At 41.9% G+C, this 27,604-nt stretch overlaps 2 protein-coding genes across 2 annotated transcripts in view; one reads left to right on the forward strand and one right to left on the reverse strand.

Moving 5' to 3' along the window:
• Window positions 1-26,300, forward strand: gabra6b (gamma-aminobutyric acid type A receptor subunit alpha6b). The gene is made up of 10 exons (XM_084028055.1): window positions 1-292; window positions 437-561; window positions 931-998; window positions 1,958-2,178; window positions 2,749-2,831; window positions 3,180-3,323; window positions 3,491-3,643; window positions 7,534-7,811; window positions 15,755-16,011; window positions 22,610-26,300. Exons 1-10 carry the CDS (start codon window positions 204-206, stop codon window positions 22,620-22,622), a joined length of 1,431 nt encoding a protein of 476 aa, XP_083884181.1. The 5' UTR covers window positions 1-203; the 3' UTR covers window positions 22,623-26,300.
• The window catches only part of gabrb2b (gamma-aminobutyric acid type A receptor subunit beta2b), a 204,580-nt gene that overhangs the window by 61,436 nt on the left and 115,540 nt on the right, over window positions 1-27,604 (reverse strand). The window lies entirely within an intron of this gene.

The following is a 27,604-nucleotide window of genomic DNA, read 5'->3' on the forward strand; positions in this document are numbered from 1 at the left end:
TTAATGTTAAAGCCCCCCAATCGTCCCTCCTCTTCACTCTCTTAAAAACTCTTCAGGTTTTTCCAACTGAGCGATTCTGAGGCGGGCGCAACCGCACTAGAGGGGGAAGTCAAGTCGTGCTGGACTGGCGCGGTATCCTCGCACGGTTCGCAACTCAAAGAAATACTTGACCCGCGTTTAATCATGCCGTTAAACGATGGAATATGCTGATTTTAAAAGTTGACCAGGGATTTCTAGTTGTGGGGTGCTTGCGAGGCATGGCTTTCCTTTTAACTTGCTTATTTCTGTCTTGGTGAGTATGACAACTCTTTTCTCTGCATGTTCTGCGACTTTTACGCACAGGGAAACCTGGACGGATGTGCGATTTGAGAAACTATGTGCTTTTGTTTTATCATCTGTTGGAACGAGATTGCATTAGTGCATATATCTGCTTTAGTTACAGTGTGAGCAGCGTTTGGGGAAATCAGCCCGGTGATACCAATATCTATTTGGATAACATCACGCGCATATTGGATAGATTACTGGATGGTTATGACAACAGGCTGCGACCTGGATTTGGAGGTATGCTGATGACCGTTTCACATTATATTTCACCGCCTCGTGCATGATTAGATTATAATGTATTCCATCATAAGGTCAACTTTAACTCCAGTAGCTGTGTGTGCCTCGTTTTCATTTAGTTTTTGTGATCTAATAGTTCGATATTACATTTTATTTTCTGGTCTACAATTAAGACAAAACTGCCAGCTGAAAACTGAGTTTGAGAATCAACTTGAATCACTTTAATTCTTATTGTCTGTGGTTATTTTGCTGTACATTTCATATAGCTTTATTTTTTCATTGCTTTATATTTTGAAAAACATTTAAATGTCTGATCCAAAATGGTTGTTTTTGTCTATATCAAGACAACTACTTATCTCTTTGCTGTAGGTCCCGTTACAGAGGTCAAAACTGACATCTTTGTCACCAGCTTTGGACCTGTGTCAGATGTTGAGATGGTATGTAAACCACGCTGACCACCGAGACGCTGATACGGGATGCACAGGATTAGTATCTGTCTGTTATACAAGTGCATGTGTTTCCTCACTTTTTAAAGTAAATGCCAATGTGTGCACACTAAAGAGAATATGTTCAGTTTTCCCGGTGCATATAGCATCAAGTCACTCTCCCAGCCTTCATTATTCCAGCATTTGGGCAGGCCGTCATTAGTGCAGCTTAGGATTTTAATCTGGTTGACAATCCCCCCGCCGGGGAAGGCAGAGAGACAGATATGTGGCTGATGTTGGGAGGGGATAGGTTTGCTACTCCTGTCATGGGATAGGCTGAGCGCTGAATGTCTGTTGTACTCCACGCTGTTCAGGCTTTAGGCTTTCAATGCATCTAAAGCCCTCTTGAACTGCCATGTGATACGCTGGTGGCGGTTCTACAGAGACGCATGTAAAAGCCTCTTCAGGGCAACATGGCCGTCCACTTGATATGAAAGCATACTAGACTTTATGATGACTCTGTGGATAAAATAAACTGTATTCACGTTTGTATGAGGCATCATCATGCAGCCAACAAACTCCCATAATTTCCATGAATGTCAGTCCATAGAAAATATGATAAAAGATAAGTTCCTTATAACATTGGAAATTATGTTTTATGTATTGGCATCTGCTGAATTTATTCAACACGACAAAGAAACATCATCTTGGGGCTATTTTGAGAAGAAAACAATAAATGTCTTGATTCTATATTTTTAATTGTGTTAGTATTGGCAGCAAGAGTACAATAGTGCAGAAATTAAAACAACAACTACATTGCCACCGCTCTACCCAGCAGGTCCAGCAAAAACCATGGCTCACAAACCCATCTGCCATGTCTCCGGGGGTAGTGGAGATGGTAGCGGGAGGAGCAGAAGCAGCACTGGAATTGGTAGGAATAGTTAAAAAAAAACCCTCTAACCTCCATCCAGGAATACACCATGGACGTGTTCTTCCGTCAGACATGGATCGACGAGCGGCTGAAATTCGAGGGCCCCATTGAGATCCTGCGGCTCAACAACCTGATGGTCAGCAAGATCTGGACGCCGGACACCTTTTTCCGGAATGGCAAGAGGTCGATCTCTCACAACATGACCACCCCCAACAAGCTGTTCCGCATCATGCAGAACGGAACTATCCTCTACACCATGAGGTAAGAGTGCTGGACGGTGAGCTCCAAACCCAGCCAAGACCGGAATAGAGCACAGGCCTGGAAAGCAAACCAAACAAACATGCGTCCAAGAATGTGCACAGACATGAAAAGAAATGAAGAGTGCCCACCCCCCCCCCAAAAACTGAAAAAAAAAAAACAAGATATGTGCCATCTGATAATGAAAACAGGCCTGGAAAGCAATTAAAACAAACATGACTCCAGCTCTGTTCCAATACAGCACGGGGGAAAAAGAAATCTGTTCGAGTTACTGATGGCACAAAAACTGTCTTTTAAGATAATTACAACTTTATTAAAAAATACTGAATGTATAAGTTCAAGACCTGTATTTTATCCATATTGTAAAATATTGTTTTGAACAATTCTTTTCTTTCTCCAGGATATTATATATAGATCTCTACAGAAATCATTGTTTTTTCCCCCTAGGGGGGTTGTAAGCCTGCAAGGCACCACAATGACTGGATCCAGCTCAAAAACACTAATTGCTGAGCAAGCAACAGTGTATGAAATATAAATCAAACACCCCTTCCAACCCATTCTCCATTCTGACAGATTAACTATAAATGCGGAGTGTCCCATGCGTCTGATGAACTTCCCGATGGATGGCCATGCCTGCCCGCTCAAGTTTGGGAGTTGTGAGTTTGTTCTCCGTTAAGCTTTACTGCTCTGACAGATGGTGTCATTCTCATATGATCGCTCTGTCACCGAGCAACTGACTGTCTGACAGCATACTGTATATTCAACCATTTCAGTTTGACACCAATGCAAGTTTGTTGCATGCTTGTTTATTTATTTGATTTGTTACTTTTGAGAACGCAGATAATCAGGTCAGTTGTGAAAAGCAGAAACCAGGCAGCAGTGATCATCGTTGTCCCTTTTGTCTGTTATGTAGTGTGAAAGATTCTTTAAGCTTTTGTTTTTAATGAAATAGTTCTATGGTGGATGTCTAAGTTTTAACACAGTCCTTCATCCATCCTGGCTAGATGCTTACCCCATCAGTGAGATCGTGTACACTTGGAAGAAAGGTCCTCTGTCCTCCGTGGAGGTTCCACAGGAATCCTCTAGTCTGCTGCAGTACGACCTCATCGGTCAGACGGTGTCAAGCGAGAGGCTGAAATCCAACACAGGTGAGGAAATCTTAGAAACCTGCAGTGTGTGATTAGACTATCATCGTTTTAAGAGTCTGTCTCTGGAGTTAGAGAACAATTGTGTTACATTAAAATACTTGTGGGTGTATGAGTTACTGATTTGCCACTCATAAAAATACAACTGTCTCCGGTGTTTACTCTTTCAGGGGAATATGTCATCATGACAGTCCACTTCCACTTGCAAAGGAAAATGGGCTTCTTCCTGATCCAGACTTACATCCCCTGTATTATGACCGTCATCTTGGCCCAAGTCTCTTTCTGGATTAATAAAGAATCTGTTCCAGCGCGGACTGTGTTCGGTAAGATTTATTTATTTATTTACTCATTCCAGTGGAAGTTTCAAGTTCATATTCAAGTGAAAAGCAGTGTTAATGCAGTCTGAAGCTAATGGAAGAAGAACACATGCTGCCATTGCCGTCCTGCTGGGATGAATTCATTTGGAAAATTCAAGAATCTTCTTGCTTTAGCTGCCAAAAATTGTAATACAACGGCTTGCCCATGATAGGGGGTTTTCTTCTAAAGCATTCTCACTTGTTAATTCCCTGAGTAGAAGCATCATCTCTAAAGCTGTACATGCATCATTCAGTCTGGTGCAGTTCTGCTCGTCCTGATTAATCTTAGTTTTCTATGTTGCAGGAGTTCATATTGAGTCCTTGTTTTGCACAAACTTTATATATTTTTTTGAGTATCCAAAAACTCAAATGAGAATGTATCGACTCACCACCCACTGCTCGACCCGAGTGTAAGTCTAGCTGTGCAAACTTTTAGCAAGCACAGTTATCTACTTACTGTGCTGTGAGTGGTTTGAACTGCACGGAGTGCTCCTTAAGATACAACCATCTGGGAAGAGAACAAAGACAGACACAGTCACTGCGATATATTTGAACCTTTTCTTCATTAGCCCTCTTCCTCCTTCACTGTGGTGCAGCTGAATTAATTGGGATGAACGTCCTTTTTTTTTTCAAATTGGTCATGCAAGGGCGGTAAGAGGGAGGATGTTTACTTGGCCCTCTCCCGAGCACTCACAGGTTCCGCTTGGTCACATTACATTACGCTACAGTTGCCACCGAGCTCTAGCCTCGGGAGCAGAGAGGGCGAGAGACACTGGAGAGAGTCAGAGCATGAGACTGAGGGGAATGAGAGACAAAAAAAGACAGAGACAAAGCAAAGAGGAAATACGTGGGCAAAGTGTGTCGCAATTCCTCTCCTTTTTTAATTCAATTCCCTCTTAGGTTAATTTTTCAACAAGCTGCAGCTGAGCGGAGTGACGCTGCCGGCCCTTGTAGATCATGCTTCTGTGCTCGCCTTTTGGAAGCGAGCCAGCGCTCCGACGAGCCTGTTCGCTTCTTCGGAGAATAGATCCCCATCATTAGTGTGAGCGTGGAAGTTAAGGCCCCATGCGGGAAGCACATCTGTGGCAACCCATCAACCTCACTCATCCTGCTGTTTTCATTTCACTCGTTGAGTAGAGGATAAAAAAAAGAACTAAAAACAAAAATCAAATACAATATATTGTATTTTTTATGATGAGTCTAAAACTCTAAAACTTGATCTGAAGTTTGTTTCTCAGATTAAAGTTCATGAGCTCTGGAAGTACTTGGAGTGACATTTTGTCGTTGCTCTCGATGGTGGACGTGAGGCAGAAAGCTGAAAATGAGTGAAAAGAAAATAGACAACGAAGCTCTATATGGAAGTGCTCCACCCCGGCAGTACATTAAGTCATAGTATGCTGTGAGCTGGATTGTCAACAACCTCTCTAAGAGCTGAAAGTCCCCTGAGCCAAAGTCTCACAGACTTAATTGAGTGTGGCCTAATTTGTACCTTGCTTTTTTCATATAAAAGCACATAAATGCCCCAAGCATTTCATTTTTATCCTGTCTTTATACTTCACCCCCCTCTCTCCTACACTCTTTCTTTCTTTCTCTTTCCCATTGCTTCTCCCTCCTACCCTCACAGGCTTTCTTCCCATGTGCCCCCCCCTCCCCCCCCTTGCGATCATTTAACTTGTGCTTGAGCATGAGACAGTCAGCGTTGGCTGGCTGGTTGTATTTGAGAGGTGAATTAAATCCCCCCATAAGTTCCTTTACGCTGCTAATAAAACGTACAAGAGTGCACATTTGGTAAAAGCACAGGCAGCAGCGTTCAATGGGCCCTTCTTCCCTGCTTGCTTTAGCTTGATGAAAGTGAATTAGATATGTACTTTGTTAATGGGCCATTAAAGGATATGATCAATGTCAGCATCTTTATCTCTCTCTCTCTTAACAAGGTTGGAATCTAGGTGAGACAGAGGAAAATCCTTTTCTAGTGATTAAAATCCATTTTTCTAGAGACACCTCATATTGATTCTTGTTAAGTTTTGATAGTTTGACACTTGAAACGTGTCTCTTAAATCAACCTGCCACGGACCTTTTGTAAATGTTTCTCAGAGAACTTATGAATGGCCTCAGTATCCCTTCTCTACTATGTTTTTCTTTACTTTGACTTGGTGTTCAAAGTCACTCCTGCACTCTGTGCTTCCATCTGGAGCCAGTAGTTTAGAAGACAGTCCACTTCACCTGGGAAAGATATAAAAAAGCATGTTTTCCCTCTCCTCACCAATCCAATGATGTATCATTTTTACCACACATCTTCTTAATCTGTTTATCTTTCTGTCATCTGACCCGTAGCTTGTACTGTGAGGTACAAATATTTGCTCTGTGGCTTGTGTCTGGGTCATCTTACTGGATGGATTTCTTGAGAATGTTTACTGACATTTGGTCTCTTTTATTGGCGTGCCAGTGTGGGGGCACGGGTTAGTCTGTTTATGGACAGATTAGCATCCGCTGAAGTGACTTTTTGGCAAAGCCTGCTGGGCTGAAATGCCACATGGCCTGATATTCTAGTTATATGCCATCAAACAGAGTTGCTGCCATGTGTCGAAGATAATCCCTGGGAAAACCAATTGTGTAAACATTATAATTCTTTTTTTTGTCAAATAAAATTACGTTAAATTGTGCAACATACGGGATTGGGAGCATTTCGAGTGCAGGCTCTCTTCATGGTGGCAGCTCACAGCTGACAATGCTAACAGCCCTAAAAGTGCTGACAGAGCTAATACTGTGTACCTGAGGGTGAACCAAAGGGTGGGTGTGCGATGATGCTGTCGGGCGGGACGTTTATCAGCTGTAACCGCTGTGTGAGGGCAGTACAGAGCAGAAACAAAACAAGGAGAATCTCTCATAACAACACACACAGAGGGAGAGCAAATTACTTCTCTGCTCAGGTCGACATCACTATCTTTTTACAGAGCAAAGTTGTTTGACACTGTATTAAAGCTAATGCTATAAATGCATGTTATACTATAAACAGCTTGGCTGTTGTGTTACTTTACATGTAACATAAAATTATATTAATACATTGCCTTCAAATGTATATTTTTTGTGTGCATGGATGTTTAAATCTCTATTTGAATCTGTCTTGAATGTAACACAGCGTATTGTATTTTATCGTACTCACTCAATCCAAAGCTCCATTTTGTATGTGATTACATTGTCCAAGCCGTGGTACTTCAACATGAGTAGGCATGACAACTTGAATGTAACCCTTATAAGAAGAGGTTATGAATGGTACGGATTCACCTGTGCATCTTGTTCATTTGTATTCACAAACTGATCACATCATAGTGTGTATAGCTGTCAGACCTGTATGTCAATGATTCAATATAGTACACTAAGACCTCATGTGGAAGTATAGCTTTGAATCATCTCTGCAGCATTTTGATCAAATACACATTGAAGCCACAATGTCTTCATCTGCTGCCGTCTAAGTGATCACAGGCGTTATTTGCCAGATGGTATATTTTGCTAAGAGAGTTAAAATAGCCTTTTTTCCCAAAGAGATGCTGCAAAATAACTTTGATGAGAAAGCCTGCTCCATGTGATCTATTGCTTTGAGTAAAGTAATGGGAGCTATTTATCCCTAATTTGTTTTCTATTATATATTACATTTGTTTGCAAGTGGCTTTGAGCATCTAAAACAGCGATATAAGTCCTATGAATTATTATTATTATAATTATTATTATTATTATTATGTGTGTGGAAACCAAATATAAATATGAGTCTTTAACAGTATAGCAGACAGTAGACAAACAAATAGAGACAAGCCTATCGGCCTCTCCCACAGTACGATGACAATGTCTCCTCCATGCAGGTATCACCACTGTGTTGACCATGACAACCCTCAGTATCAGCGCCCGCCACTCCCTCCCCAAAGTTTCTTACGCCACAGCCATGGATTGGTTCATCGCCGTCTGCTTTGCCTTCGTCTTCTCTGCCCTGATTGAGTTTGCGGCCGTCAACTACTTCTCCACCCTGCAGGCCAACCGGGAGCTGAGGAAGGCAGCCGCCATGAAGGTGGCGGCTCAGGAGGCAGCAGCTGCAGCTGCAGCTCCGACCGCCACCACGGGGATCGACGGAGACGTCTCCTCAGTAAGTCTGATCCACTGTTTCACTCTTATTCTGTTCACATGCAGTGACCAATCAGTTGTTGTAACCAGCGTAAACTCACACTTTAGAAAGAGAACCAGGATTTCAGCAACCTTTGTTGTCAAAGACATGCAAACCTTTCAAATATCCATCCAAATATCCATGCACCATCACATTGTTTCAGTCACAGGATGATTCCAGACAAAAATGAGGGCCAGTTTCTGAGCATAAATACCTTTTTTCTCAATTATTAAATCTGTAAACATGTCATGTTTCCTTTCAATCGTCATTTTATTTTTGTAGAACTTTTGGAAGATAATTTAATGCATTTCCATCAACTGGTTTTGGTGAATAACCAAGGCTGCATTGCTTCTCCAGATATTGGCGGTATAGACTATGATTAACGTATGGTTGTGTCTGTAAAAAGAGTAAAAGAAGTCAAAGTAGAGGCTGTAGAGGTGGGGATGATGCAACAACCCCTATATCCATTGGCTATGGCTATATACAGTGGTAGGAGTACTGGTTTTACAGATGCAGACCTTACAAATTGAGTTCCTGTGATAAATGATGATCAGAGCTGATGCTGCACTCACAGGAAATGAAAGGGCTTCACTTGGCCTCATTACATGAATCTACATCTCTTCATCAAACCACTCCACTGGCTCCACCACCTCTTTTTTTCTCACAAATCCAAACCGAGGTGCTAAAATTCTATGCAGGACTTTTTGGTCCATTTGTTGAAAGTGTGTCGTGCGTCCGTACCTTTCTCTCTAAAATGTATTTTGACTGTTTTGGAACAGCTCAAAAAATTAGAAAAGGGTTGAGTTGAGTCCAATTTGGGTAATGTTAGGTGACCGCCTAACACTTCTAGTTACACATCAATGTCGTACCATTGCCTTTACATTAAGAGCCAGTGAATCACATTCAGAAAGTGGTGGTTTTATTATCGACTATAGCTTTGCACAACAAAATCATTGAGTCCTCGGAAATTACCAGGAAATCGTTCTGTTTTTATGTGGATCACATCTGTTTTTTTTGTGAGGTTAAAGTCAATTGGTTATATTTTTGGGGAAATTGCACAATGAAAGGAGGTCCTGATTATTATTATGGTTGGACTGAGTTATGACTTGGAGAAGATGCTATGCTATTTCTGAGGCAATATGTGTCATTTTGGTGGCAAGGAAATTCACCCAATAAGGCAGCAGGCTGCCAATTAAGCCTGCAGAGGTTGGATACTATTCTGGATTTCTACATGTAATATTTCTGTCACTATCATCTCTCTACATATCTGGTTTCCATCTTGCCTTCAGTCTTTCTCTGGCTAAGCGTGTTTGTATTTCGCCTCCTGTTTGTCTTCTTCTGTTTGTCTCTCCTCCTTGTAAATCCATTCACAGCTCTTTGCTTTTAAAATAACAATTTCAATGTTCTCCTGGGTTTCTTTCTCCGTTTTCAATTAGCTTCATTAGCATAGCATGTTAACTAGCTGTGTTGCAAGTGCATGTGAAATAAATAGTGGATCAAGAAAAAGAAATCTATTAAAAATGTAGATATGGACAGTTAAATAAAATATCTTGTGCAAAGGCAGCCACTGTGACTGTACAAATACATGCATGTAACCAGCTCCATGCCGGGTTCATTTCATACATTATACATATGTGACTGTATAGGTTTTAAAAGGCAAATGTATGTTGACAGGCTCGTTATTATCAGTCTGTCTTGTGTTGCAGTATCAGGGAACAAACTGAGCTGCTGAGTCATGAAACAGATAAATTATAGCAGGGTCATAATTCCATAAGGGCTGGAATAGCTTTGACAAAACTTCTAGGATATTGATCTCTTGTGTTATTTTACTTTGGACACGAACAGAAGCAATCGGCTTCCACGTGTGGCAGTGGTTCCAGCATTTCAACCTATTGCAATTTAATCTTTCTCAATCGCTGTTGTTATTTTTACAGACCTTACCAGTTGTATACATTTGAGCCATCTGTGCTTTGTGATTTGTTTTCTTTTCTCTATTGTGCATTGTTCTTTAAAGTGTTCGGACCGGACCTTGGAGCTCCAAGGTCGACTTGTTGTACTCGTCACTGTGGCGAAGGTCACAGCCGGCTGCCTCAGTGGTTCCACGTCCACATATCACAGATTACTCAGAGCATTGCTGTATGAAATTACATTCTGCCTGGTTTTGATGATTTATATTCTTTAAAAAAAATCGATTTCCTTTTCTCTTATTTGAAGTCACATGTGTGTAAACAATGCACACAATTCGTCATCCTCCACCTCATCATTATCTGGCTTACATCCTATCCATACATCCACCCCAATTTCCTTTCTTCCCCCTGAAACACACACACACACACACACACACACACACACACACACACACACACACACACACACACACACACACACAAAACTGTACCAACATGTAACCATATCCCGCTTTTTTGAGGCTCTTCTCTAGCCCCCCTACTGTGCTATTCATGTGAACCCTCTATTCTTGACACTTACTCTCTCTCTCTCTCTCACACACACACACATCTCTTGGTCATCCCTCTCTCATTGCTTGGATGTGCTGTCCACATATAAACACTGAAACCTCTCCACTTTATCCACGCTCGTCCTCACACGCGTGTCCACACATAATCTGCAGCACACACTCAAACCCATATACCGACGCGTGTGACTGCAAACACGTAATCTGCAGCAAAAGATGCCCTCCACATCTATACAACGCACTCATCACTCTATGTGATGCCTTGTCCATCCATCCATCCATGTCATCGGCATATCTATCATCCGGCCATCCCTCCCTCTCCCCCGGTCCTCCATTCTGCCCTGTAACTGTGTGATAGCCACAGAGTGACGCGAGGAGACAGCCAGTGGCTCTGTGAACGATGTTGCTGCAGATTATGTAAGAGCCATAGATTAAGGGAATATCCAGCAGATCACTGCGGGCTCATGTGAAGGAGGGCAGCCAGTGGAGTGGGGGCCGAGAAAAAGCTGGCCCGGTCCAGTTTTGTGAAGCAAGACGGAGACGTGGATGTGAGGGGCCAGTGTGGATGGTTTTTGTGTTGTGTGTGTGTGTGTGAGAGAGAGAGAGAGAGAGAGAGAGAGAGAGAGACACAGTGAGAGAACGAGAGTGGGAGGGATGCATCATGGAAAATGACTGCTTTCACCAAATCTGTAGGAGGAAAGACTCTTCATTACACAGAGAAAAGGGGGGGAAAGCACAATGGTGCATCGTTGGGAGTAGAAACAGGCATCCGGCGGTCACGATTCACAACACTACGACCCGTTATGACGGCGGGGTAAAGCCACTACACGAATGGTCGAACGAGATAGATCTTTCCGTTTAATGGGTTGGATAAACAACTGTAAACACAAAGGGGAAGCGGGGTGTTTATCGGTGTGTGGAAAGGGTGCTGCATGCATTGTCGGTGGCGTGTGTGAGTAGGCGGTGCAGTATGTGGTGCAGGAAATAAACAATAATAAAAGAATAAAATATTGGTGGGAGGAAAAACAGGAGAACAGAGAGAGAGAGAGAGAGAGAGAGAGAGAGAGAGGGGACCTTTATTTATAGACCCAGCAACAGTTGCAGGCAATCACAGGATTGGGGATCACTGGGAGATGTCCCTTCGTCCCGGCGTCCTGATAATTAGTGCTTAGTTTTATGATTGTCAACCTCTGGTGTGTTTGTGTTTTGTCAGCAGACGATGTAATTTGTTGCACCCAGAGTTAAACCGTTGCGTTTTCTTGTTTACGTTCCCCGTGTGTCACAAACACATCGTGTTTCCTCGACGACTACAACTTTAACTGTGCTGCAGCTCAGTGGACTGGAGTGAAACAAAGAGACAGAGACAAAATGCCGGTTTGTCTCTGTCATCTTGGTGATTGATGGCCTGCACACACTACACATTTGCATCATAGACCCCAGCAATCAGCAGGAAAGGGTATTATGTCAGCCACCTGCTCATGCACATAATCACGCGTCTCCGACTGTGTCGTAGTAGAGAATGAGTTTTGAATAAAACGTGGAAACGCTCATCAGAAATAGCTCCATGACCTCAGAAGCTCCACGGGGTCTCTTTAATTTGCATACACATTCAAGAGTTGGGTTTTTAGCGATACACTGTGATAGACAGCACACATACATTCATCTCAGAAAGCATTAAACAGCAGGAGGCTGCAGCTTTTGAGGGTATGTTCATGGTTTCATAAGAAGCCATAATTAACGTTTTGATTCAGCATCATTTCAACGAGCGTTTGTCCAGCGAAGAAAAGGAGCAGAGTGGAGTGGCTCAGGCTGTGGAAATGGACTTAAATGCTGGTTTAGCCCTGAGCTATCACTTTATCATTCCAAATAGAGAGAAGGCATTTGTGAAATGTTTTGACTTTTCCTCTAAGCTTTGTGTAAGGAAGCTTATATGATGGCAAAAAGGGAAATGTTAATACTTATGAGGGCCTTAGCATTTTTATTTATAGCTCCCATGGACAAGTCACAGAGGAAGCTTGCGGCTACTGTTATACGACGGGTTAGAATTGGTGTATGAACTTATATAACAAAGAGGCAACATGTTTTCTTTTTCTTTTTGCATATTAATCAACAATCCTGAACGTTTTCCACTGTAGATGTTGAGAATATAGTGTAATATTTGAAGGATGTTGTAACAGTGTAACATTACATTTTATTTTTATGGTCCTGGTTCAACTCGTATTCTTGCAGCACTTATGAATTAAAACAATGACAAAGAAACACAAATTCATCAAATAATCTGTGTATTTTGCATTTTTACTCCCAAACAGTAATAAGTATAATTCACTTACTTTCTAAACCAAAAAAAGAAGATAATAAAAACTAGGGGTGAATATTGGCAAGAACCTCACGATACGATACATATCACGATACTTTGGTCACGATACGTATCACGATATCACAATATAAATAAAGATGAAAACACAAGAACCTGTATATGTACATCAGATGATATTGATCAGAGGAAAAATTCAGTCAAAACTATTTAATTCAAAACAGCCTCTCCATTTTATCAATTCCCATGAAATTCACTGGAATAAATATTGAAAATAAAATGAAAAAGGATAAAGTACTGCATTCACAACGCATCTAAACATTAATCTTTTTTTTAAATCGATCTTTGGAGTTGAAAAATCGATATTGTATTCGGCAGCAAAGTATCGCGATATATTGCCATATCGATATTTTTACCCACCCCTAATAAAAACCAAACATATCAAGCTGATATATTCAGGATCCATATTGCTTACAGTTCACTTCAAATGCATTAATACATTTACATCCACATCTCCACCGCCTAATGATCATCCACATCTGTATACACACCCACTCAACACCCACGTAGATGAACCTCCGTGCACTTATTCTCATGCCATATTGGTAGTGCACAGCGAGAGTAACCTTATTTCACACACATGCACATACAAAGAAGCTTCCACACACCCACACATATGAATACACGCACCCAAACAGCATCCATACATCAGTGCCCATCCTCCCCGTGTCAAAGTGGGTCTGATGAAAAATCTAGAGCAGTGGATAAAGAGAAGAGGAGCTGATCCCTCTGGGATTTGACCAGGAAGAAGCTAAGCAAGCACTGTTGTCATTATCAAAAATAGCATATCGGATCAGCTGGGCATAAGTACAGTATGCTGCACACGTTTAGTCACAGCATCATTAGATTGTGTATAAATGAATGCTCTCATAAACGGACACGATGGTGGAGTTGTCTCCTACTTCAGGGCCGTTCACTTCAGCATGTGGCTGACAAGCAGGACGCAGGAACGTGGCTTGGGTCTCGAGAAGTTGTCGCATTTATTCACCTACAAATTAATTGCACACATATTGCATTGCTACATCCATTGCTACATACTGGGTGTTCTGTTAGGCACTTCAACCGGAGCACTGCTTTGTGCAAGGCACTAATCCTCTCAGTTTACGGTTAATGATCAGATAACGAGGGTCGGCTATAGGTCAGAAAAAACGAGAAAAAGAAAAAGAAATTGGCATCCCTTCTCAAGAGAAAGTGTTATAGTGCACCAGAGGGCTGGTGTTGTGGGAGATTTTGCCTCCAACCAAACAAATAGATCTCATACCCTGTAGATGTCTAACAGCAGCCTGCAGTTTAACTCTCGCTGGTGTCATAAGTGTAATGCTGATTATTTTTAGATTGTTTTACAGTGGATTGCATTCTCTTAAAGAAACTGTCTCACACTAATGAAGCCTGAAGAGAATTGAATATATATATATATATATATATATATATATATATATATATATATATATATATATATATATATATACTATCATAGTACAACATTCTTCCTTCTCTTTCCCCTCTCTCTCTCTGTCCCTTTGTACTTGTCAACTATCAGTGCTATACCACAGGGAAGGATGATGTTGTGTTTTATGGATACCATGGATTATTTACCGTCATGGCAACATCTTTTATATCAGATTCACTTGTATGGCCAAGCATGTACAGGAGTTGATTTGATTCTGTCTTTTTTCAGATCACTTTTATTGCTATACCTATCACAAATCAAAGGTTTATCTCAAGGGGCTTCTCAGTCTGTACATCAACACACATCCTCTATCCTTAGCCCCTCGGCTCGGATGAGGAACAACTCCCAGGCTTTAATCTTGTCCTGCAACGTTCTCTGCCAATCTGCCGCCGCTCGTTCTAGATAGGATGAGAAGGTTTATCCAAGATGGCGTCGATTTTTTTTATCTTGCCCCCTTCCGCGCCACTGCCTCCACACTGCCAAGTTGAAACCTGATCACCTAGCTGGCCTTCCTTTACAGCTGGTTGAGTCTGCTAACATCCAAGCCTTGATCCCACCATCTCAGCATGTCACCGTGAAGAATAGAGCACCGGCTACTAAACACAGAACTGAGACCTGCAGCAACTTGTTGCATACAACCGGGCACAGAGGAGGTGTTGAGTCCATGCTTCCATCAAGGTCTACACTATTTTATATGAGCCTGGACAGAAATGAATGGCAACTGTATGAGGTGGACATTCTAGTTCAGTATAAAATATGAAATATGAAACATCTTAAAAAAGAAAAGCTTATCAACATGCAGTCTTGCAATCATAAGGTTTTCATATAATATGGCAAATAGATGATTCTTATGTTAGCATTCCCATAAAATGCTAATTTCCATAAAAACATAACTGTTTATGTGGTGGTTCAGGTTAATACAATCATTGAAAGAGTTTTTTTTATAAAAAGGGAATGCCGCTCTCTCTTTGCGTCTCTCCCAGGCAGCATGGTGTTGCCTGACCCATTTCCCAGATGTATCCTCCCTTCCTCTCCGTACATACTGCAGCTGATTTACAACTATTGGAGCAGGGAGCATGTGCTGAGATCACATCGCTTTACTGGAAGTTGATGAGACATGGCCATAACCATTTGTCGATATAGTGCAGGCCTCTATTGTTTAATATGTTTTGTTTGCTTCCCACAACTTGATCAATCTTCATGGAATGGTTTGATTGAAATTATGTAAAACCATAAACAAAATACCATTGATCCCCTTTGTTGAGCTTAATGACTTGTGTACTCATTGATGTTCTAGACAGTTCTTTGTACAAACACATTCCCCACATGCACCGATCAAGTCACAGCTGTGCAAATATGCCATTGATATCTGGTTGCATATTTATGATTTTATTTCTATTAATTATCTGTGTTGATATACATTCCATGATAACGTCCTTTTATATGCAGAATCAGTTTCTTCTACAGTATTAACATGATTAGCACATAATATATGACTGTTTTATGACTCTGGAAACAGCACAGCGGCCGTTTCATTATTAATACCCTCATATTACATCCCGCGCTATTCTCTTTAATGCCAATTTCCTCGTACCAATTATATGCATTTCCCTTTTCCCCTCTCCAAGCTGGATGCCAGCAGTGTGCTGAAGAAGAGGATGAACTCTGCTCCGCTGTTTGACCGGCCTGCCAAAACATTTCCCAACCCACCTGTCAATGCCCAGGCCTTCCTGCAGCAGGGCTCGGCCGTACCGGCCAACAACGTTCTGACCGGCACCAGCATCATTGACAAGTACTCCCGCATCCTCTTCCCACTCTCCTTCGGCGCTTTCAACCTGGTCTACTGGATCGTCTATCTCACCAAGGACACGATGGAGATGTCCAGGTGAACAGATGGCTTGTTTGTTACCAATCATTTGCTTGGGTAAATATTGCACAAACATATCCATAATTGCAGTACTATTTGTATATTAAGTAATAGAATGGTTATAACCCATCATTCCTACAGCACAACAGTATCTGTGGTTGTTTAAAAATGAATCAAAACCAACTGAAACAACTGCCTGGCCTATTTTCCCACTTAACATGTTTACAGAGATAGTTTTTAAAGGATTGCTTGGATGGAAAAGTTTCCAAAATGTGCTGACATAGTTATTTTTTGTCAGCTTACAAAGTTGGTGCTGGTGTTGATGAGCTGCACTAGTGTGTTTCTTCTCATTTAACATAATTATAGTGGAATGCCCACAGAGAGGTAGGCATGCAGTTGATTATCAGTGTATATATGATATTGCAGTTTGTACTTTTGGGCAAAAAAGGCCACATCATACATATACATATATATGAGTTTGAATTCTGAGCACAACGGTGCATTTAAAGACATTTTAAATCATACCACATGGTTCATTGTGTGTGTGTGTGTGTGTGTGTGTGATGGGGGGTAGTATGGGAATGTAAAGTATGCATTTATCCCCAGTATATATATATATATATATATATATATATATATATATTTATATGTTGTTTTGTTTTTGTGTGTTTGTCTGAGACTTAATATATTATTCAGCAGCCACACAAAGCTTCTACACTTTCAGCACTAATTATTTACCATATGGCTTTTCCAAATGCGTCAACACAGTTGACGAGTTGGTCACAGGCTCGAGGCTCAGAGTTCTAATTGCGATACGAGACCACCTCGCAACACTGGCATGCTCTGTATTTGTCATTCAATGCGTTCCAATATGTCCAGGACTGTGCAGTGCCAACGGGCTGCTGTACTCATGGCTGGTGGGCGTCAGGGCTCCTCATGTACAGTGTACTATAGCCTTGATGATGGCAAGAAAACTGAGTCGCGTTAGAAAAACAACGTTTTTCTCTTTGAGGCACCATTTGGGGAATGACTTAATGCACTAGCATACTAATATACAACTAGCTAGATATGATAATAAAATGCTATCACCCCAACTGGCCACATCCCTATCCACCAACACATTCTCACCCTAAGGTGTCAACTTACACAGCTTCAAGCTATGACGCTCCATGTACCCCTCTAGCATCAGTTTTACATGTGTAAGTGATGGCGTGTCAGAATAAGCTTGTTACATGGTGTCTTTTCAAAATAAACCTCCGTCTTCACCTAATACTTCAAGTAAGCTTTAGGCAACAAAATCACTTAGATTTTGGACTCATCCACCTCCACTCCCACGAGCCTTGGTTGAACTACCGTGCATGTCATACTACGTCAGTTGCTCTGCCCTTAATATCGCATGTGGGTGCATCGCATACACCTGCTAAATAAGCTTCAAGAGCACTGACCGAGCTGTGCTGTTTGACACGTTGGGAGTGAGAATGGTTGGTATCTACCGTGTGCTGCGGAACTGTATTTGTTGCATAATATGTAATAGCATACAATTCAAGGAATGCCACTTGGAACAGCACACAAACAAGATAGCTACTGCTGTTGCTGAGGTGAATTGTGAGGGCAGCGGGGCACATTAATATCATTTTCACATGTGGTGTCTTTCAAATGCGCATGATAAACTGAGCCATTTATTTGATTCACAGTTGTGATGCACAGCATCCGTTGTGGCGTTGTTATTGCCAAAGCACTATGTCTGTCAACAGACGGAATGCAGTGTTCTTATGACATCAAGAGATATACGTTACTCTCATACATCACCTCTGTGGATCCTATATGGTCTGACACTTTGACTGAGTGCTGATGCTTGAAGGAGAAAGCTCTATTGCTGCTGCAGGTTTGTGAGTTTGTTCTTCTTCAATCTTATGCTCTAAACAGATGCACGTGTCTGGTTGTGCATTTTTGTGCATGGCTATGGATGTGCTTCTCAACTCCTAACTCCAGGCCTTTTCATGTGGGTTCAGCTCTTTTCATTCCATGCCTGGCTCTTTCTCTAAAAAGGGAATATCCCCGAGGCCTGAGCTGAGACAAGTTAGATGACATGGCAGCGTTGGCAGGCATCAGGACAGCTCTGTGTGACTAACCTTCTTAGTGACACTGTCTCAATTGTTTCTATTAATTGATAGGGACTGTAAGCGAGAAGGCAGATCCTGACAGACCTAATGTAGGGAGGCAGCAGAGTGGTGGACCTTCAGGCCGTGGGAATCAGCAGGAATTAGAAATAAGGAAATAACACACAATTTAGTTTGCATGCGTGTTTCTGTATGAATTTGTGTACAAAACACAGGAATGTCGACATACATTCAAATGGCCTCTATGAGTGAAGAAGTGCAGTGAGTGGGGGGAGTGATGAAAGGAAAGAGGAGGTGACAACATGCCCCATGGCTGGTAACTGTAAATCCCAGTGGTGTTTGAACCTGTCGCTAGTGCAAAGAACAAGGTGGTGACATCATTCTCACTGTAAAAATCAAATCTAACATAAACAAACGACAAATGTCACGATGAGTTTGTTTTAATTTACTGCGTAACAACAAGCCTAAGAATCCAACAAATGAGTCTGCTTACTGCCCATCAGGACCAAAATCAATAAATGGCAACCTTTACTGACCAGATAGCACTGGCAATAGCCAGCATCCTTCCAGTCACATATGGACATAACATAATTCATACAGGAGGCGTAACGTACTAATGATCCGTCTCCCCTGATCTCTGATCAGTGCAACCCCCTGAATGATCTGTATGCATAAGGGACTAGGAATCTGCCTTGTGAGGGAGTTGTGTTAACCTGTGATGATGAGCAAAAACAGCTTCTGGTGCATTACCACATCCCTCCAGACTGGAGGATGGCTTGCCCTGATTTGCATATAGCCCAATTTGCATGTGATGAATTTGAGAGACTGGCTGCACACTAGAGTTAAGATCATAATAATGCACATATGATTGAGCTGAACGGTGAATCTGCACATAGTTTTGTAACAACCAGCTCTTGTGAAATTGAAAGTGTTCCTGCTCAATAATGTGGACCACAGCTGAATCACAGTCCACCATAAACTCTTCCATAATTAACACTTTCATTTCATAGTTTTTTTAGCTATTTTTTTAAATGCAGCACCACCCACACAAGTGACCCCTTGATTCTGCATTTAGAGCCACCATAAATCACATATCACATCCATTAAATGTCCAAATATCACATCCATTAAAGCCGTCCTTTTTACTCCGGAGACACGAATACACAGCTGAATTGCTCCCAACTGAAAGCAGGTATAGCAGCGCATACAACAGAGCACTTCTTCTCCTTTGTAGCTTTGCTTTTAATACAGCGGGCCCTCCTGCAAAGATGAGCTGGACCAGAAGAAAAGGGTATCTGTTTGTGCAAGTGTGTGTGCAGGTGGATGTGTATACTTCTGTGAGGACACAGGCGAACAAGTATATAAATGTGCCGTGGCAGCAGTGCCTACCGACTGGGGGCTATTTTTATGAATAGCACCATTCAGGGTGAGACAAGGAGGAAACAAATTTGCTAAAAACACTTCCTTCCATGAAGGGCCCCAGCTGTTTGGCTGACTGGTTGCAGGCCGGCTGGCTGACTGGTGTTCGTGTGTCAGAGTGGGTACAGTAGGTGATAAGACTTGCCCCCTCTTTATTGCCCGTCAGAGTGCCCCGGCGAGGAGAAACAGCTTCCCCATCGTTGCTCATAAATCAAAGCCACTAAATGCTCTTTCCAACTCAATTCCTATTTTCGACTGCGGGGCAGTAGCCATAACTTTGGTGTAATGATGATTCAATTACAGGCCGTTCAGACGGGGAGCGAAGAAGACCGATACAAGCAGCGATCCCCTATCTATCATATTTCCCGTGGGAATTGCTACGTCCGCCTTTGTCACCTAGCTTGCGCGTTTGCATGGATGCATTTGTCACACATCTACCTGTGTTTACTGTGTGCCTGCTCAAGCGTAGAAACTATTCCTTATAAGATAAATTATCACACAAGAAAAATGCCCTCTGCCCCTACTTTCCCTTCACGTATACATGCATTCTCTCCTCCACCATCCCTCACGCTCAATGGCTTTCTTCTTATTCCACACTTTATCTTAGTGTCACTCTCTCAGACCCCCCTAGACCCCCCAACCCCCTCTCTCTCTCCCATGGTGAACTGCCTGTACTCTGCTTCTTTGATAAGATGGGACAGCCCAACAGGCTAAGCAGAGTGATGTCCCTCCAACTCATCTACTCAGCATTAATCATCCAGTCATTCCAAAGCAAAGAGGAATCTCGTCTGCCGAGGACTTTGCAAATGTCTCTCGTCTATCAGCCTTGTTTACCGACTGAATAGATGCATATTGGCCATCCGGTTACTTTGGCAAATACAGTTAATGCAGCAGGGAGAAGAGAAACGATCCCATCGCCATAAGGTCACAAGTTCAGTTACTGCAAGGACTGTTTTTCCGTGGTTTCCTCTGCATAGGAAACCACAGAAACAACTTATGCTCATGCTTACACTTGAGTTTATCACTACGGAAACCGAGTATACTGCTAGTTAACAGCATAGCCTTGTGGATTAGTGTTTGAGATAACTTGGCCTGTCTCGGAGTTGGGTCTGGCACCCACCTTGAATGCAGGTTGTAGGTTACCACAAGAAAGCGCTGATGCTGGGGGATACCATAGAGTTCCCAACAGATCTCCACCTTGATGTATTCCTAAGGTGTGGGTGGCCACCTCAAAGGCTGTAGTGGTGGCGGCGGGACAATCTTCCCACAGATAAGGCAAGCAGTGCAGTCTTTTACCATAGTCTCTATGTCACTATCAATACTCCGTCACCATACTCCATAAGCCCCTGCAGCGTTGCTTCCCCTTCACAATGCATTGATGACCTTTGTTTGCCATACACATGCCGCAAGCTCTCAGGGTGTTGGGGACAACAGAGTTCCTGGGAAACAGACGTTGTTCCAGCAGGATATAGGTTGGTCCTGACTCAACAGAAAAGCTGAAGCTCTTATGGGACTTCTGAAGACCAACCCTCCTGCTTGAGCTGGGAAAGCATCGGGGAGCTTAGTTAATGCGAGCTGGAGGGCCTGAAGGGACACTGTGGCCTAGAGTGTATTGTGAAGCATATGAATAACCTCTCGTGCAGTTGTTCCTGGGCCCAGGTCTAGTGTGGTTTTGAGGGGCAGCTTGATAGAGCAGGTCCGCTGCCACATTCTCTCTGCCGGGAGGAAACACTGTGGTGAATTGATAACGTGGAGCCCCTCCAATGAGCAGTAGCTCTCAGTTTGTGCCCTGCCCCAGTACAACCATAGCTGTGAGAGTGTGGTGGTCCGTCCCCAGTGTGCAGTCTTGTCCATGTACATACATGTGCCACCACTCACATGTCCAGACGCAGTTCAGCGCCTCTGGGTACTGCCTCTGGGCGTCACTGAGTACTTGTTCACTTGTTGGCTAGGACCAAGAGGCCAAACAGGAAATGGGATGGTGGTCAGGTCAGGTGAAAATCCACAATTTAGCTCACAGGCACCCATTACATTTCCCCATTTAGGGTGTAGTTGTGGCCCTAGTCTAGGGCTTGTCATGGAGGGCCAGTGCCACGCCAGTCATCCAGGTAGATGCCCACTCCTGGAATGCCAGCAATGATGGTGGCCATAATGTTTAAACAAAAAACAGGGCAGAGTTTTCCCATGGATGGCCCCACCGTCTGCGGGTGAGAGGTGGGAACGGAAACTCCCCCCTCATCGCCAATGTTGTGTCCAATAACTTCGGACCACTGCTTAAGTTCACATGTTTAGCTCTATTGTAGGTTGTGACTGCTGCATCTGTAGTAAAACCACCATGGTTACCACAGCAACAGCCATGAACGGTGTGGCTCATACACAACGCTGCATACATCATGTACAATATGTACACTATTAAGCATATGGCCATAGCTACAAACGCACATATTCTGCAAACATTTGACAATTCATTTGTAAATTCAATTTAATTTTAGTATCTATTCTATGCCAAAATGTCTCTTTACCTACTCACCAACCGACACAGAAAGTTGTCTTTTTTTGCCACCAGCTATGTAAGTTCTCTGGCTGGAAATGACTCTCGATGCTGTCAAAAGTGTCTCCTGCTTTAACACATCTGGCTGAGGAGGTGGAGGTGTGAACTACCTGGCAGAGGTTTCTAGACGAGTCCCACAAGGTCTCTTTGAGCAGCATTGGCAGCGAGGGAGTGAATAAATTCAAATTTTAAATTCAGCCTTGCGTGGATGCCAACCTTCTTAGCAACACTGAAACGGAGCATGTCGTTACATCATACCAGTGTGCATTGTGCGGGCAGATGTGGACGCGTGTTAGATGGAGTAGGTGTGTGCGGAGGTGTATGCATATCGGTATGCTTGAATATGATCAAATATAAAATCCATATTCAAGGAGAAAATGTTTTTTTTAAGGCAGAATACCAGGGTGCCCCTCTTTCTCTCACTGTCTATCTATAACATACACACACACACACACACACACACAGTGTACGCAGCTGCATTTTTTTCACTAATTCCACCTTTATTTCTCTTCTTTCTGTCTTCCAGGGATACCGTTTAAGGCAAGAGTCGTCTTCCTGGGAATGATACATTCGGACACATTTCATACACCTGCACAGGCACACACACACACACACATATGCACAAAAAGTAGATGACAGATGCTTGCCAAGCACTCTTTTATGCCGCCTCAGTGCATTGTATTTCTTTTAAAGTACTCCCCTGGAAAGTGTGTGTTTTCAGAGCAGATGCACCAGCTCCTGTTGCCAACTTGACCCGGGCGCTCACAGTCTGTGCACCCCAAGTCTCTAGACTCATTTCAAACTATATAGCCCCATCTCTTCCCAATATACATTTTTTTTTAAGTTATAGGACACTTTTTCAGTGTCCATCCTGCATCCCCCTGGTCGAGTGGAAGGGGCAAAATGCAGCTAGGCTGCAGAACCAGAGGCAGAGCCACTACTTTGTTTTATTTATCTATTTCTGTATGCGTCCAAAGTGCATGCAGTTTCACACATAGTGATTTTGAATGTTTGTGTGAAATGACACTTTCCCTGCCATGATATTTAGAACACACTTGAGGGAATGAGTGTCTCTTGACTGACTGAACTCCCAGCCCCCCCACTCATAATGTTTTGGTTCATTGGCTTCATTTCCATCTGCTGATGGAGTACAGAAGATGTGAGACCAAATCTTCAAAGAGTTTTTATGGTATGTTCCACTGATACATTGGCCTGGTTGATATTCACTCACACGCACATGTGGATGGAGAAACGTGTACATATGGAATTATTTTCACAATGACAGGATTTTATGTCCTGGGCACTCTATAGAGGGAATTAAATATAATAATTAAACATTTGTGCATGATTGAATGACTATCATAAAATAATATCTGAAAGCTGTAATCCATCTGGTCTAATATTTAGAGAAGAAAATATCACAGAAATAGTACTTGCCTATGGGAACAATAGAGGAAGATGGCGAAAACAAATGTTCAAGTTTCAGTTTGCCAGACATTTTTTTACATTTGCCAGAGGAGGGATTTGACTTTACAAAATGTATGACATGCACAATACTTAATCACAATGATGGAAGTCAACACAATGGATGGAACGTGTGGGAAAAGAAAGAAAGAAAACATACGGTTACCCACTACTGCTCCTACACTCGCTAGCGTAATACAGTAGCCTGTATCCTGGCAACAACTAATCTTTCCCTCGAGAAGATTTAGGCCATTATATGCTGACATTGTTACCATTCTCTCTCTTTTGTATTGTTTCTATTTAATTTAGCGGTTTTAATTGAAGTTAAAAGCTGCCTACGTTGGTTGCCAATTATTTCTCGCGACGACAGCTCTGGCTTCTGCTTTTCTTTTTTTTTAAAAAGCAGCAAAAAATAGACACCTAAACCTATCATCATCAATTATATAAAAGGCCAAACATATTCATAAATAATCCACTTGTGTGGATTTGCATATGATTATGCACAGTTTCTAATTAAGCAGAGATTGTAACATGTTAAAGTGGCGTCTAAATATATTGTGTGTTTGCTTCCTCATGACATCCATCAACCGTGAGGATGTTCTCATTAAAGGTGTCTCTTATTTACACAGGCATCCTTTGAAATGGAAGGAGAAACTGCACGTTGTGCCAAAAGATTAGAGTAGTCATGAAAACTGTACACTTCCTGTGGTTGTGTAGGGGATATCAGAATTAATGGTACAAAAGCTGTACAATCAGTAGAAAAATACCCCTGTGTTCTCATTCAGTCTTGCCCTATTTATAGAAGTTGTTGAACAGCAAGCAACGCACTTCCCTGGTTCTTTAATATTGTGTTATGTTTTTTTTGTTTTCATTCTGGTTTGAAAAGAAGCTCTAACTCGTAATTTTGTGTTTTATGAGCACTTTTTATTTGTGTACAAACCAGCATGGTAGAGCTCAGTTCAACTATACTGATCAAATAAATAGATAATGCATGATTCAAATATTGTATCATAACATATTTTTTATAGAATAAAAATATGCAATGCAATCATACAATGCAATATTGACTCTGATTGGACCCCTAAAGTTGGGATCCATTGCTTAATACCATATTCTGAGGTCATGGTGGACTGATTGAAAACAAGCACATCACTATTTGTCAAGTCTGCACCACCTCCGACTACATCCAGTGCCAAGGATTTGAAATGCTTTTACAATATCTGTGCATGGCATTTACGGTTCGACTGAGTAAGTGTTATAGGTTAGCATAAGATATAAAAAGGCAAAGATGTGACAGGACGCAAACTCCAGTCACCAGCATGAAAATCTGATTTGGAGTCACGGGTTTACTTTAAATCTTTGGTCAGTCGACATTGGAATGAGGTGTAACTGTGGCCTCAATTATGGAATGCAACAGATTTGTTCATTTTAAGGGCTGTTGCATTTCGGTTTCTTTTCACGTGTTCACCAGAGGACTAAAAGAACAGTGGCGTCAGACTGTATGAACTGTGTATCCTCCCTCTTACTCTACTTCATTCATCATCCTCCTCCCCTCTGTATTCGAGGCAGAGGCTGATGAGACGGGGCATTTCAGCCCCTATCGCCCTCAATGTCAGGCTCCATTGTGGGGAAGCCTGACTGCCAGTGAACTCAGACTGCTACAGAACTGCTGGCTCAACCCCAATGGAGCTTCAGAGCACCGACGACCTCCCACCTCAATCTGTGTTTTTCTGAGGAATAAACTTCACCGAATAGTCAAACAGAAATAAAAAAGGGTGTGTATGAATGTGCACATGTGAGTGGGTGTGCTTTTTCTTTTATATGGTTGAGCTCGTTTGCTTTTATCAGCGACCCGATTGATCTGCCCTCTGACCCCAGCCTAGCTGCACAGCCCCACAGCACCATTGTGATAACTGCGCTTGCATGACCTACGACCCTTTATGTGCTTGTTAGGGTTGTTGAATGTAGAAGGTTGTGAACTCCATAGAATATAGAATCCCATTGCTATGGTGACTGGACATGAACTGCCCTTTAGTCATTTTGTTTCCTTCCACAGGCATGGGCTGTATTGATTCTTTCATTTAGTCAGCACTAATCTCTTTTTCCCCTTTTTTTTTAATTTCTACATTTCATCAGTCAGTTGCCTAGAAATTACGGAAACAATTTAGAAGACGATGAATGCTCTACGTTGTTATTTTATATGTATATTTTGTACATATGTTTAAGTATTTCTGTAGGTTGCTATTTGTATTCCACCTGTATTAACATGCTGTATTGGTTTGAATGACAGACCACCAACTTTTGTATTTTTTGCAGTTAAGCTCATCCACATTTGTTCCTTGCTCTCCATTAGTTTGTATTGTCATCAGGAAGGCCTGATATTTGTATTTTCAGGTCTCTTGCCCCTTGTAATAAGTGCACCCACTTACCTTTCCCACAGGATTGTATATTACTATGTTCAATAAAGCCAGATTATTGAACATTGTGGGACAAATACAATTCCTTTGTTGTCAGACTGTGAAGATGTGAACTCTGTAGCCCTATTAAGCACGTAATTTCTTCATAATTATTGACGCAATTTCCATATGACATGTAAGGAACTGCTTTCATCCAAACAGATGTGTAAAATTAAATTTGTGGCTTATTATTACAGTCCATCCTCATGTAGAAGATCACAATGGCTTAATCAAACCAGTCCTGTGTTACTTTTAATCACACAGTGTGAAGCCAATAATTCTCATTTCACACATGAATGCCACTCTACACTAAATGTGAGTCCTTTATTGCTCCCAATGAAGAAGTGATCTTATATGAGATGCTGTAAAACAGGAGGAGTGGAAATCTGGTTTTGGTCAGTCATTTATGCATTTATATAATTCAGTCTCAATATGTTCTACTCTGATTGGTTTGTACTACAGTTGACTGCAGATGATGACACTGAGCGCCTACTCACAAACTGTCAGTCCATGTGTTTGTTTTTAGGGCTCCTTTTACTTAAAGCACACAATGGCATGCAGGGAAGTGAGCCTCTAACCCCATCAGTGTTAACTTTCCATTCATCTTCCCAGAGTGGTGTCTGGGTCACCGTAGCCAATCATAAAAGGGTAGACTGCCACCTATTGGCGCACAACCTGAATCCTCGCTCCTCTCCCTCACCACCTATCCTCTCTCCCTCCTCCCACAGACACACTGGCGCAGGCCTCCTACACACTGACTCACCATATGTTTTTACACACGCGCTGAGAAAATCACAGTTTGAGTGCACACAGTAACCACACGCACACGGGGACTGACATGTAGGAATATCTTGACGTGTGTGCGTATGTGAGGGTGCACACAGATGCTCATGCATGCACAAATATGTACAGAATCGCAGCGCACGGACTCATTCATAATGCAAAAACTGACAAATATTCAGCAATAATAAAGAAGTTGCACAGCTGAATAATGTAACAAGTTTTTTATGTATTTATGAATTGTAGTTTGTAAAAACGAAGCCCCCTGGTTGTCGATAAGGGTTGAAAGTGTTAGCCAAGAATCACAATATCCCTGCTGTTTTGCATATTATTCCCAATCGCATAACTCCACCGTCAAATCTATGAGAAATACATGAAAAATTCCCCAAAATTATGTTTTTAAAAAAGAATAAATCAATTCGGCATGTTGAACCTCTAATTTTATGTTTATTACATTCAATTCTAATTTGTATGTGGTTCTTTGGGGGGAAACCCTGAGCTACTATTTTAAATATTAATAATATTGCTTGCTCTTCATGAAATCAAAATAAAAGAGAATATCTCACAGAATTCAAATAAATCAACTTTTGAAGGTAACATTGAGTGTAACCACCAAATATACTTAGTCAAACATCAGTTTTTGTTGCAGAGACAAGCTAGAATAAGGGAGAGAGAAGCAAGCCGTTTGTTTTAAGTATGAAAGAAAGAAAGAAAGAAAGAAAGAAAGAAAGAAAGAAAGAAAGAAAGAAAGAAAGAAAGAAAGAAAGAAAGCAAGCAAGCAAGCAAGCCAAAGTTACCAACGTCTTTGGAAACGACCTTGG

This window comes from Eutrigla gurnardus, assembly GCF_963514095.1.
Source record: "Eutrigla gurnardus genome assembly, chromosome: 15".
Taxonomy (NCBI): Eukaryota; Metazoa; Chordata; class Actinopteri; order Perciformes; family Triglidae; genus Eutrigla; species Eutrigla gurnardus.